The sequence below is a fragment of the Aquarana catesbeiana genome, linkage group LG08 (genome assembly GCF_042186555.1).
Source record: "Aquarana catesbeiana isolate 2022-GZ linkage group LG08, ASM4218655v1, whole genome shotgun sequence".
NCBI lineage: Eukaryota > Metazoa > Chordata > Amphibia > Anura > Ranidae > Aquarana > Aquarana catesbeiana.
In genome coordinates, this window is record NC_133331.1 from 147752098 (window position 1) to 147767055 (window position 14958).

General features: G+C 41.8%; 1 protein-coding gene across 3 annotated transcripts in view; it reads left to right on the plus strand.

The window, feature by feature from the left end:
- MICU1 (mitochondrial calcium uptake 1) overlaps nucleotides 1-13068 on the plus strand; it is a 524563-nt gene extending 511495 nt beyond the window's left edge. For all 3 annotated transcript variants that reach the window (XM_073596557.1, XM_073596558.1, XM_073596556.1), the window contains one exon: nucleotides 12717-13068. In XM_073596557.1, coding sequence (XP_073452658.1) covers nucleotides 12717-12877 — 161 coding nt within the window. In that variant the 3' untranslated portion in view covers nucleotides 12878-13068. The remainder of the gene's footprint in view (nucleotides 1-12716) is intronic.
- Nucleotides 13069-14958: the final 1890 nt, after the last annotated feature.

The following is a 14958-nucleotide window of genomic DNA, read 5'->3' on the forward strand; positions in this document are numbered from 1 at the left end:
CTAATGTGGGTGACCGCGAATTGCCATTTGGCCAACCACGCCAGCAATCGTCCATTCTTGTTGCCATTTCAAAAACCCGCTGGGCGGTTAACCCCTTCCCGCCGACCGAACGCATATATGCGTACTCGGCTTTCCGGGGTTATACCGGGATGATGCCCGCAGCTGCAGGCATCATCCCGGTACCGTTGTTTTCAGCGGGCGATCGGCTACCCGAGTATAACAACCGATGCGGCTAAAAGCCGCTCGGTTGTTATACCGGAGGAGCGGGAGGGGACATCCCGCCGCCTCCCGCCGCTGTTACCGGGCCTCCCGTGCGATCGGGAGGCCCGGTGTCCGTTCGGCTGCCTTCGGCGGCTGGGGGCGGACTGGAACGAAGCTGCGAGCGGCTTCGTTACAGCCTTCTTCTTGTAAATGCGGAAGCGACGTCATGACGTCACTTCCCGTTTACTCGGCTGCCAATGGCGCCGAATTTAAAAAATTACACAGTATTCAGAATCGCCGTTTTCGGCGATCTGAATACTTTGAAGTGTAAAGGAGGGATCCGGGGTCTTTTAGACCCCCGATCCCTCCATAAAGAGTACCTGTCACCACATATTACTGTCACAAGGGATGTTTACATTGCTTGTGACAGCAATAAAAGTAAAAAAAAAAAAAAATTTAAACACAATTTATAAAGTACAAAAATAAATTAATTAAATAAAAAAAAAAAAAATTTTTAAAGTGCCCCTGTCCCCGCGAGCTCGCGCAGCGAAGAAAACGCATACGGAAGTCGCGCCCGCATATGTAAACGGTGTTCAAACCACACATGTGAGGTATCGCCGCGATCGTCAGAGCGAGAGCAATAATTCTAGCCCTAGACCTCCTCTGTAGCTCAAACCTGGTAACCGTAAAAAAATTTTTAAATCGTCGCCTATGGAAATTCAAAGGTACCGTAGTTCGTCGCCATTCCACGAGTGCGTGCAATTATAAAGGGTGACATGTTTGGTATCTATTTACTCGGCGTAACATCATCTTTCACATTATACAAAAAAATTGGGGTAACTTTACTGTTTGTATTTTTTAAAATACATGAAAGTGTCACTTTTCCAAAAATTTGCGTTTAAAACACCGCTGCACAAATACCGTGTGATAAAAAATATTGCAACAATCGCTATTTTATTCTCTAGATTCTCTGCTAAAAAAATATATATAATGTTTGGGGGTTCTAAGTCATTTTCTAGCAAAAAATACGGATTTTAACTTGTAAACACCAAATTTCAAAAATAGGCTTAGTCATGAAAGGGTTAACTTCTGCATCATTCCAACTCTAAGTAGGGAGACCTCTCTTAGGGCTTATTGCCAAACCCCATAAGTTCCTTGATCAGGGTTGGCTACATAAGCAGCCTCCCTGTCTGGCCACCTCCTCCAACCTCTCCTGAGACTGCGCAGATGCCCTACGCTCTGCAGCGATATGGGAAATATACTCACCCCTGGTCCAGGCCTTAAATGCATCCCACTGCATGGGGGGGGGTCTCAGCATTGGTCAACCAGTAATGGCAAATAACCTCCTAAACTTCCACATTTTCAATCCAATATCTGGACAGCCTCCACAGCCTCTCCCCCGGAGGGCCCAGGGATAACTTCAGCAGCATGGGAGCATGGTCCCAAACGCCTCTGGGTAAAATATCCCTCGCAGAGACCTTCTGGCGCAAGGAGTGGGAAGCATAAATTAGGTCAATACCAGAAAGAGTGCGGAAGGTAGAGGACTGATACGTAAATTCCCAAGTAGTAGGGTGAAAATGGCACCAGGCATCCGTGAGGGCAAATGTACTGGCCCATTGAGGCAAACCGGGGATCCATCTAGAGACATATAGAAAAAACAGATTGGATTGTCTAGGAGAAACAGTCTATAACGAAAATCCAATGGGAGGGGAGTGTACCAATATCTAAACAGAAGTAATAATAGTATAGACACTCTACCCACCCAGGTACAAGGGGTCTATTATTTATAGCCTGGGTAATTGTATAATAATAAGGCTATTAAAACAAGTTCCTCTGAATCACACCAACAATATAAACAAAAATCCGGGAAAGGGAAAAGAGCAGGAAAGAAGCCCAAAGGGCTGGAAAAGGATTCTTCAGAGAGGAACACCCATATAATATTATCAACAGAATTCTTTATTTAGAAAAAAACAAAAAATTACACCCACAATAAATATAATAGAATATCTTAATACCCCCACCACAAATTTAAAATTAATGATAACGTTATCAAAAACAGGTGATCACCACGGACAAACACCCCTCAATCATATAATCATTCACCCACTAGTAGCAGCTAATACTACAAACTGAAGAAAAATAATAATGCAATAATAAGCTATGATAAGCTGAACAGTTAGAGAAAAAAATCTTCAGATCATAGAGAGCAATTTTGGTTTGTACACCAAATAGTGCAGGGCCTGCCCTGATACAATACCTCAAGGGGAGCAGATGAAAATATGAGCAGGGGCTATAGAACCGATCCAAGATGATAAGGATAGCGGTCCCCTAATGTACAAACAGTTATAAAGGGTGAAAAAACAGCGTTGCAGCACTATTGAATGAGTGAGTTTAACTGATGAGGAGATCAGGTGAATAGGGAGGTAAAACTCCTTCCCTTGCAACAGTCTATGTGAGGCGGCTTGAATAAGAGCTTATTTCATATCATGGCTGAAGCACATACTCACCAGTGAAATGGGGGGTATAAAACTCCTTCCCTTGCAACAGTCTATGTGAGGCGGCTCGACTAGGAGCTTATTTCATATCATGGCTGAAGCACATATTTACAGATACAAGGGTGAAGGATATGTTGAACACCCGCAATTGGATATCCCTTATGGAGGTTCCAGTTGAGTGTATCTAGACAATGTCAAGTGTTTAAAAACTTACTGGTCCATGCAGGGTTAGTTAGCGGTATCCACAAGACCGGACCGTGTAGCTCACAGGCAGATGCATTTACTGGCGTACTGTATTGCAGGTGAAGCCCTTATGATAGAGATCTCATCGCATGACAGCTTATCAGTCCTTATGGGAATAGTCAGAAATTTCACCAGGACCAGACCGCTCAGCTGACAGACAAAACGACACACTGGCCGTGCAGCATCAGAGGAGCAACCCACGTGATAGAATTCCAGGTAGAAATTAATGTTACATCCACAGTACGCTGATGTCCAGGTGTATAGAGATTAGATAGTCCCGGTTAAATTTTTAGATCTCCTTCAGGATCAGTGGACCCAAAGTTAATTCATTCAAACGTGGTAAGATCAACTCATCCATAGATGGTGCTGGCAGTGTAGACTGCAGTCTCCAATAAAATTAAATATGGCCACCCATGTTCATATAGAGACAGCTGCTCCCAGGGCAGGAATCGTGGGAGATGAAGGGGTGAGAAGTCTGTGGCAGACCCTGTAAAAACAGGGGCGTCTAGCTGACCGGTTTCTTTTGACAAGCAAAATTCATCAGAGTTAGATGTGTGTTGAGTTTCAGTTCATTATATACTAAATGAAATTAAATTGGTTACAACAAATTCCATTCAGACTGCCCACATTTGTCATTTAACCCCACACACTCAGACTCGCTGTGGAACCTTTATTTTTCATACAGGAAAATCTGATATATCTTAGCCCATGGCCTGGAGTTAAGAAAACACACAGAGAAACAGGTAATCCCTGTAGAAAATCGAATATAATAGAATGACAGAGTGTAGCAAAATAGCAAACCATTATCAAAGTAATAATAATCATAAAACTGTACATTGAAAAGAAAGAGAAACAAGAAGTAGAGGAAGAAAAGGAGCACAAGCTACTGGCCGGATACATAGTACAGTAAATAATTACTGTATTTATTGGCATATAACACGCATTTTTCCCCCTGAAAATAGGGGGAAAATCGTGGGTGCATGTTATACGCTGACATAGTGCTGCCTCGGAGGGGATGAGCACCGCCAGATTAGACAGAGCCGGATCTCCTGTGTATTCGGCTCATCTTGGCTCAGCTCGGCTTGCAGTCACCCCAGTTCCACCTCCTCGATGGCTCCTAGCATGTCACATGTCCCGGATTGAGTGCCGAGCTGAGCCGAGTACACAGGAGATCTGGCTGTGCCTACATCCGCACTGGCTACATTAACAGGCGCTGGTGAGGCTGCAGATGGGCACTGAGCAGGCTGCAATGATGGGCAATGGTAAGGCTGCAGATGGGCACTGCTGAGGCTGCAAATGGGCACTGATCAGACTACAATCATGGACAATGGCAAGGCTGTAGATGGGCACTGCTGAGGCTGCAAATGGGCATAGATCAGACTACAATGATGGGCAATGGCAAAGCTGCAGATGGGCAATGGCGGGACTGCAAATGGGCACTGATCAGGCTTCATTAATGGGCAATGGTGAGGCTGCAGATGGGCACTGATCAGGCTGTATTAATGGGCACTGACCCTCATTTTGCTTCAAAGTTTGTTATTTAAAATTTAAGTATTTTTCCTAGAAAATCCCGACAATTGTGTGGGGCCGAAGAGGGAGGGACCGGATGTGAGGCTGTGTAGGAGCTGTGTTTGAGCCCGGGAAGCCCGCGATCCTCCCCCACGAGATGCCGGAGCAGGGCAAAGACGGCGCGCTCTCCTCCACTGCCTGATTGGGATCCATCCCACTGCACACGGCAGGCGTTCCTGCCACCCCCCAACCGCTGTTTCGGGCCACTCTGCCATTCCGGGGGTAGCGACCGGGAGGAGGATTCCCCCGCACCAGTATACCGACCCCCTAATGCTAAACAGCAAGAGGAGAGAGGGAGCTGGCCGAGATACAGCCGACAGGACGTGGTGTCTGCAGCGCGGAGCGCTCGGAAGGGTGGGGGGGGGAAAGAAAAAAAACGAGAGAGGTCGGAATGAGGAGAAAACCCCTACACCCACAAAACCGCAAATACTAGGGGTATCACCCATAGATTATGGGACCTAACTGTGGATTTATGGAAATGATATGACTTGCTAAAACACTGATAATACAAAAGGCTATATGGTAATGAGTGACTCTGGTATGCTACTGGCTCATTTAAAGATATAAGGCTCACAGGTTAGATACATGTTGTGACATAGACTATGCAAGAAGTTATATGGTAATGAGTGACAAGAGGAGACTCTGGTATGCTACTAGCTCACTTGAAGATATAATATAGGGTCCACAAGTCGGATATATGCTGTGACATAGCCTGCTGCTAAGCTGGGTGACCCCACCAGGACGGCAAGCAGAGGGGATTAAGAAGACCGGTTGAAATCAGTGAGCTGGAGATAATATATGATTAAACAGGATAACAAAAGATAACAAATTAAAAGAGGACTTTTGCTTATACCAGAAATTCCAGAATACAGCGTACATCCTGGAGGTTGTGGGGTTTGCAGTGTACAGGGCTGATGGCGGAGGTTGGGGAGAGCGGTGGTGGTTGGGGTTAAGTCAGGAAGAAGAAAAGTGGGTTAAACAGCTCTGGCTGTAAGCCCCAGGAGAATTTAGATCTCTTCCCCCGGACAGGAGTATGTGACGGTATTACCTAAATAAAATACTTCAGCGGGTTGGTTTGTATGAGTGAGAAATGAGAGGTAAAACCGGGAGAGGAGCTGCAGTGAACCCACCCCACCCCACCACCCAGCCTAGAATAAGCGCAAGCCCAGGAACCATCAAAAAGTATATGTTGCAAGAAGGGAGCAGAGAAAGCCCAAACAAACAGGGGATGAGTAAAAGTAGAGTCGCAGAGTGCACCCAAAAATCGGGGGGTAAGAAAACAACTGGAAGCTACAGAGACCAACCAGACGGGTGGCGACATGCTAGAGACAGCCGAAGAAGAAATTAAAATGGACTCTACACAAAAGAAGAAATCCAACTGTTGTATTGTCCCACTCCAGATCATAAAGATATCATCAATGTACCTCAGCCACAATTTGCAGTTGAGGGATTTTTGTTTATCCATCTAGAGGCAGACTGGGGCCTGTCCAGAATCGGGGAAAGAGTCAAATTAAAGTCCCCAACTACCAGAACATTGTCAACCCCGTAGCCTATCACAGGTTGCATGATAGTGGAGAGCAGGACAGAATCTACTGGAAGCCACAAATAGATCCCCAAGAGCACGCAAGGTACAGAAGCTATCAGAACATGCATAACAATATATCATTCCCCAGGGTCTGTCCTGATATCCAAAAGCTGAAACTGAAGCTGTTTGTGTATCTGTACACTTACCCCCCTCGAGTAGCTTGAATACATTGTGTGGTAATGTGCACCCACCCAGGCTCTCTTTAGGCTCAAAATCTTAGGCCCAAGGAGGTGGGTTTCTTGCAGGACACAAATACTAAGGATCAATTATGAGTGGAATTAAGCCCCCGCACATTCCAAGAAACTATGGAGACCTGAGCCATGCTAGCTGGCAAATACAATGGGAACCACAATTCACCCAAGGTGTACCCATCCCAGCCCTCCAGGGGAGCCCACAGCGAGGAGGTTCTGCTCTGTCATGGGACCAGCCACCCCCAACCTGCCAGGCTCTTCAGAACGGTCATCTTGTGTGAAAAAGAGTGAACCATACCATAAAGGAACATAATATATAAACTGCATTAGTAAAGAAAAAACAAAAACCCAACACATAATTCAACATATAGTCCTCCACAAACTGCAACACCCTGCCAGCAACGGCTAGCAGCCCATTCCCCTCACCCCGCAAGACCCTCTTTTATTATAATTTACTCCAATTAGTCACAACACTATGACCAACCACCTACTATCGAGTAGGTCCCTATTTTGCCACCAAAACAGCCCTGACCCATCGAGGGATGGACTCCACTACACATCTAAAAATTTACTGTGGTATCTGGCATCAAGCCAGTGGTAGATCCTTTAAAGTGATACTAAAGTCTTTTTTTTTTGAGCAGCCCAGATCCTGCTATTTTTGGATCCCTCACCTGCTCTCCTGGCCCCTCCCTCCTGTTGAGTGCCCCCACAGCAAGCAGCTTGCTATGGGGCACCCGAGCCGCAGCTCCATGTGTCCATTCAGACACGGACCTGCAGTTCGAGCCCGTCCCCAGTCCTCTGATTGGCTAACTGAATTTGACTGCAGCGGTAGCCAATGGCGACGCTGCTTTGTCTCAACCAATCAGGAAGGAGAGTCCCGGATGGCCGAGGCACTTGTGCACAGCAGCGCTGGATAGAGATGGGGCTCAGGTATGTATTGGGGAGGCTGCTACAAACAGAAGGTTTCTTATCTTAATGCATTCTAAAACCTTCAGCCTTTACAATCGCTTTAAGTCCTGTAAGTTGTGGGGTGGTGCCTCCATGGATCGGACTTGTTTTTCCAGCACATACCACAGATGCTCGATTGGATTGTGAAATTGAGAATTTGGAGGCCAGACCAACACTTGCTCCGTGGTCCAGGACTGATGCTCACATGTCCACTGTGGACACTTTTGACTGTGGACATGGGCCAGCATAGGCACCCTGACTGGTCTGCAGCTTTGCAGCCCCATACTTAACAAACTGCAGTGCATTCTGTGTTTTGACACCTTTCTGTCAGAACCAGCCTTAACTTTTTTAGAAATTTGAGCTACAGTGGTTTTTCTATTGGATTGGACTACTCAAGCCAGCCTTCACTCCCCCGATGTATCAGTGAGCTTTGGCTGCCCATAATCCTGTTGCTGGTTCACTGGATTTCCTTCCTTGGACCACTTTTGGTAGGTCCCGACAACTGCAGACTGGAAACATCCCACAAGAGTTTCAGTTTTTGAGTAACTCTGACCCAGTCATCTAGCCCAGCTTTTTTCGACCAGGGTGCCTTAAGGGTCTCTAGAGGGGTGACTTGGCAAAATGCCTATAAATTGCTCAAAAGTTCTATACAAGGCAGTGGGTGGATGAAGGCTGCCTTTTAGTTACACAAAGCCACAGGTTTTCATTGTGCAGCAATACGACCTACTAGCTGCCGACCTCCTAACGATCAATGACATAATCACTTGATAAAGAGGATGTCAGTCGCCTGCATAGCATCCGTGCTTGACCCTCCCCTGCCTCTCTCCATCAGCTTTGGGGTCACATCAGCTGAGTGATGGAGAAAAACTGAGGAAGAAAAGAAACATTGGAATACTAGTCACTACCAGTTTGCACCAATAACGTTGGCTCTCCTATGTGTGTGTATGTTGTTGCCTTATTTATAACTATTAGAATAGTTTTTGCATGGGGTGCCTCGAGACTGCCCATAATTTTGGAGGGTGCCTCGAGATTGTCCATATCATTTTAAAAGGTGCATTAACTGAAAAAAGTTTGAAAAACACTGATCTAGCCATTACAATTTGGCCCTTGTCAAAGTCGCTCAAATCCTTAAGCTTTCCCTTTTTTTTCTACTTTCAACGCAATCATCTTCAAGGACATCATGTTCACTTGCTCTCTAATATATCCCACCCATTTACACATGCCATTGTAACGAGAAAATCAATATTCCTTACTTTACCTGACAGTGGTCATAGTGTTATGGCTGATTGGTGTATCCACATTCATTGATAAATGCATTTGGGTCCACTAGATATTCTACCTCTCCAAAAAACAGCATGCTAATTTTTCTTTTATTTCAATTATTCTGTTAAAAGAAAAATTGTCTGCAAATGAGGTGGCACTTTAATGAAGCTAATTTGATTATAAACAGCATAGTATTTACTACATCCTTTTTCCCAATTCATACTATTTTGGTAGTTGATTGCAAATAGATACCTCCTGTTCTTTAGTCAAATGATCTTTAATTGACTAGAGAAAAATGATACACTCTGTAACTGGTCTTTGACATTAATCTGCATAATAAGATGCTAGATTTTGGCAACTTTTATGCAAGTCACATATGATTAATGTTTTCAAAGCTACTCAATTACTTTTCTTTTCTTTTTAACAAAACCAATGTCCCTTCTATGTGAGATCAGTACAATATTGATAGATATAAGAACATGTAAAATCATGTACACAAAGTTGTCCATTATGGATTTTTTAGGATGCAAATCAACAATTAAAAAAACAAAAACATTTCTTTAGTTTCTAATAGCAGAGCTGTTTAGGTCTCTAAGCATTTAACAGCTTGAATTTCTGGCTGTTGGGAAGGTTGCTAATGTGTAGAATAGCTGAATACATAGGCCAGATGTCCAGAATTAAAGGATAAGTTCACTTTTGATACCAATATACCATTAGTGTACATCTTTTGCAGAACTTTTTTTAGAGCTTAGTGTGGTGCGTTTTTTTACCATGCTTTTCAGTGTGTGTGTGTGTGTCTGTGTCTGTGTGTGTGTGCGCGCAGCACGTTTCTGCAAAGCATGGCAAAGCGTGTGTTTTCTGTGCAGTTTGCCATGCATTTGTTTACACACAGATGTGAACGGAGCCTCATTGTTCTTGTGTAAACAAACCAATTTCACTTTCAAGCCCAATTAACACTTGGCATAGTGGGAGCGCACGTATTTGGGTCGTTTTTCCCATGATACGCATAGGACAGCCCATTGATTTCAATTGGCTGTGCTACACATGGCAAAGTAGCTCATGGGACATTTTAGCAAGTTGCAGGATGCATGTTTTTTACTGTGCGTTTTGCTGCGTTTGTCACTCGTTTTTTTCATGTGTTTTCTTCTGTGTTTGGTGTGCCGTTAACAATTAGTGGCACAGAAAGTGTAACTAGTTATTTTAGGAGTATAAAGGTGGCCATACACTGTGCAATCTGATTGTACAATCTCTGTGCAATCTCCTAGATTTAGCAAAATTATATACTAGGCAGACACGCCATCAATTCAGTCACTCCGTATCCAATCAGGCAGGCCCTGGCACTTCATAGTTGATGGTAAGTCTAAAGGAGATTGTGCAGTCAGAGTGTATAGTGGATTGTGAGCTTTACAGAACTGAGGACATACTTCTCTTGTTTTCAATATTACAGCTCTATCCACATTGGCTGTTATCTGATCACTCAGCTCCTGTACACTCTGCCAAATAAACGATTACTGCCTGTGTATTTGGTGAGAATGATCTTCACTGATGGTGGATGGTAGTAATGTGCTGAAGGGTAGATGATGCAGGGTGTGTGCTAATGAGGTCAGCTGGTAAACTCCATGTGTCATGTCTCAAGGTCTGTCCAGGAAGTAATGGAGAAGTTTTTTTTACAGCCAGCTGGACACTGAGGTAAGGGGTGTGTAAGATAAATAGCTTTTTTACATTCAGCAAAAGTGCAAAAGATAATGGTATCTTGGTACATAGGGTAGCTGGAATTTAGAAAAAAAGTGAACTTGGCCTTTAACTTTTATTTTGCCTGACTATAATGTAATAACGTTTTAGGAGATGCCTACCCTCAATGACATCTATGACACACAAAGGGAGGAGGTATAGGCATGGCATACAATTTCTTTTAACAAGTTACAAATTTAAATTCAAATCAGGGTTCCTGTCAGTTTGCAAAGCCTATAATGACGTCTGTTGTGTTTTTTTTTGTTTTGTTTTTGTTCATTTGTTACCCCTTGTGCCTGCAATCCTGGGCAATCAGGTTTGCAACAAATTTACTACTGGAGAGAAGACAGAATTTAAAAAATATGAAACAGATTTTCACTCCAAATAGATGCTCAATTAAGACGTAGTCCAGGGCTGGACTTTCTCTGATACAGTGCAACTGTACAATAAAAGGGCAAATTATGATTGAAGCTGCATAATTATAATAAATCTTTCTCAACGCTTCTGTTTAGCATTGCTTTGCTGTGCAACAGAATTGATAAATGTGCCCTTATGTGCTTTTGATTATTAATATCACATACACAGCAAGTGTGTTTTTTCACAGAAAGCGTTTGGTTTTCAGTGAAATTTTGTGGGATTTATAATATTACCAGATTAGTTGGATCCAAAGCTCTACTCCAAAGAAACCCTAGTTTCTACAGATTGAAATGATGATGGCCAAAAAAGAGTGAGATGGCTGCAAATTGTGTCTCCAGTGAGAAGTACAGTCGACGCAACATGTCAGTGAGGCGTAGCTTACGATGCAGGCAAGAAGAGAATACAGCAGCTTGTAAGCTGAGAAGATCGACAGTCCCTGGTTAGCAGTAGGCTTGTGTGTGTTTGTGACTGGCTTTATGAAATGACTACATAGTAAGTTTTTACAGGTGTGGGCAACCCAAAAACGCACCAGAAACACACAGGAAACGCATCTGAAACACAGTAAAAGCGCATTAAAACACATGCATTTTTGCTGCGATTTTGCTACAGAGCAGTGGGAAAGGGCCGTTAAGCTGATACTGACCTTTAGTAGTAGAAGGTCCATCTAATAAGATGAGAGGCCACCCACCTGAGTGGGATCAAGGAGGTGCAGAGGATACAATGGAAAGAGTGGAAATAGTGCACTGATATTTATGGAGCACTATTTATGCATACAGAACTTTAATTAACGTGAAGCACTTTTAGAGCACAAGGTCACTTTGGTGGATATATATATATATATATATATCACAGGGACACTTTGCTTTTTGTTTTTTGTTTTTTTGCTGAACTAATTTATTGTTTAGTTTGTATGTTTTATATTTTCAAATTGATAAATAGCACTATTTTTGATTGGTTAAAAGTAAATGTATTAGAATTGGAGTAAATTTAAAGCATATGAAATATATGTGTAAGAATATATGTATGTGTGTGTGTATATATATTATCTTTGGTTTTGAAACAGCTACACTGTTCTTACTGATTGTCATTTATACTGTGGTTAAGTGATTGCACAGGGGTGTTTAAGCAGCTTTCACAGATATTAGTCATAGGATTTAGAGCAGCACATGTGTTTTTATTCTCCTTTTTATAGGAAAAATCCTTTGCTATCCAAAAATACCATTAGCGCAACACTAGCGTTTGCCATTGAACAAACACCAGGCCTTCTAGAACAATGTGTTGTTGACTGATGAATCAGTATTGAGTTTTTGGCTTTAGTAACAGTGGGCAAGTTTGGTGCAAACTGAAGACAATATTTCAGGAGATTAAAGGATAAGTTCACCTTTTAAAAATAAATAATAAATGCACATTTTTTGCAGGTAAAAAAATGTGCATTTATTTTAATTTTTTTCGAAGGACATGCAGAGCAATGCATCCATGATCAGCAGATCACGGGTGCAATGTCCAGCTCCTGCAGACTCTCAGGATATCTGTCTGCTCGTACAGGTAGGCAGTTAACTGAGAGCATCGCTGATGTCTTTTTTTTTGCCCTCTAGGGTTTTTTTCATCACAATACAATCACAGAAATACCTAGCCTAGCTCAGCTCTGCTGGTGAATTGCATAGATAATATTTAAGTCACTATTTATTGATTACTAAAGATAGTCAAGTGAGGCACAAGAATTATTGAGTACATAAAAGGATCACAGAGCAAAAAAAATCAATGAAAGGATATCATAATTTACATAAAGAGACTAATGTGATTGTTTTGTTGTGCTTAACAATAAAAATAAATCTGCTTGCATGTATACTTTCCTTATGTAAATATTTCAAATGCTTACCATGACTGTGGGTGTACTAAATGTCTCAGCATTCTAGTAGCTGGTAGGCGTTCTGGGACATGTAGCATGGGTCTGTTGGTTGCATTCTGCAGGCAAACTGTTTTTGAGGCAATGGTTATATAATAAAAGATGAACTGGCAGAATATAATCTTGTTTAACATAAAAAATGATCTCTTTCTGATATTTTGTGGCAGGGAACGGAGAATTGAGCAATAAAGAGTTCATTGCTATCATGAAGCAGCGTTTGATGAGAGGACTGGAAAAGCCAAAAGATATGGGATTCCATCGCCTTGTAAGAGCTATGTGGAAGTGTGCCCAGGAGACAGCCTGGGACTTCACTTTACCTAAAGCATAAGAAGAAAAGAACCTCACTGGGATTCTGAAGACTATACAGACTGCAATCTGAGAATGTAAAGGGGTTTTGGTCCTTGAGCAAAAAGTTTGAAATGCTTGAATTGTCAGCGTTGTCACATGCTATGGCTCAGCTTGACCACACCCCCCCCCTCCATCTTGCACATATTTCATTAAAAAAAAAAACACACAAAATTCAATACAATTACATCAATAAGCACCATTTATAAATTACTGTTAAACTTATACTCATAAACACTATGTGATGCTTGTTATGACATTAGCCATCTTTTGAATGATCTTTCATGCTCTTGACATACTAAGTTCCTTTTTGCATAAGGTATGATATTACATCATAATGTGAAACTTGTCCCTTCAGTCACAATAACTGAAGTGGACCTAGTTCCTACTTGTTGTTTACATATCATTCAGCTTAGATGTGTCTTTTTTAACTTATGTTTTACAGCCGTTCTTAACTCATGTAGACAGACATTCATGTCGAGCCAAACTAGTAGCACCAAACATATTGATACCGCTGCCTACATCTCCTACATATACATCTGAAGCACATACAGAAAATTTATACAGATAAAATATGCTTATGATGACAGTCGGGTTCATCTGTACCCTCAGCCCTGAAGGTGCTGCCTAACTGGAGGGAGGACACTTGAAATGGGAAGAGGTTTGAGATTTCCAGTACAACCCCTATAAATGCTTTCTGTGCTGATGTGTTGATCTTCACTTATTGAATTATATGTATTTTGGGTATGTCTTAGCTTTGTTTATTTTCATTTTATACCTCCTAGTGACTATTTAGATAAAATTACAATTATACCATTACCAGAGAGTGGCAGCATATTTTATATGTTTCTTTCTAGAATCTACAGAATATAATTTGTGTAAAATGATCCTGTCTCCGAAGTGTAACAAATTCACTAGTCAGATTATTTTATTTTTCATTTACACTCTCAATGATAGTGTCAGCCTCAAGGTCCCATCAGTGCTATCCCATCAATAAAGTGTTCCAGCCTTAGGGGAAAACTATAAACAGTGCACACACATTTACTGACTGCGATCATTGACATAGCTTTAATATTTCAATTAATTTCAAGTTGCAGATACATATATTGCTAGTTAATTCACACCAATAAACACTAACAAAAAAAGGACAGAACTGATTATAGTTTACTTTATGCAAAGGTTTAACAGAACTATTCCCACTGAACATGCCAATAAATGTGCATGGAATTTGTCTAATAACTATTAAATAATTATGGTACTATTAGGAAACCATTCATTGTTTAGTCATATATTTGATCAGAACATTGGAAGTGCTATTAAGGGAATTTAGATTTGATTCAGTGAGAAGGGATATAAGGTTATGCAATTGTAAATATGCAATAAAATATGTTTTGTTGAAATAAGTGTGTGACTAATGATGGGTGCTGTATTTTAATGTGTGAATTGTTTCAGTTATTGTGGGACTTATATGAAACGTATATGAATAAGTCTCCATCCCTGATTCAGTAGAAATGAAGAAGAAATAAATGGGACTTTATATAAAGTATGTCCGGCAACAGAAAAGCAGTCAGTGTAAAACACAATATTTATTGCTTAGTAACGATTACATAACATAATAGAAAATGCATTCTAGAGCCTCGTACACATGATCGGATTTTCCGATGAGAATTGTGTGACAACAGGCCATTGGTGGAAAATCCAACCGTTTGTATGCTCCATCGGACAATTGTCGGATTTTTCCACAGACAAATGTTGGATGGCAGGCTTTAAAATTCTCCACGGACAAATGTCTGTTGTCGGATTTTCCAAGCATGTGTACACAAGTCCGTCAGACAAAAGTCCAAAGTACAATCACGCATGCTCGGAAGCAAGGACGAGCCAGAAGCGGTCGGTCTTGTAAACTAGCGTTCGCAATAGAGAATTCATGACTTGGCAAATTATGAAATCTGGAAATGCAGTGCACATTCTCTTCTTCTTTAATGAGATAATAATGAAGCTGCTTTGCTGGTGATACTGATGGAATTATTGCAAACAAATTTTCAAAGGCTTTTTTTTTCTAGTGAT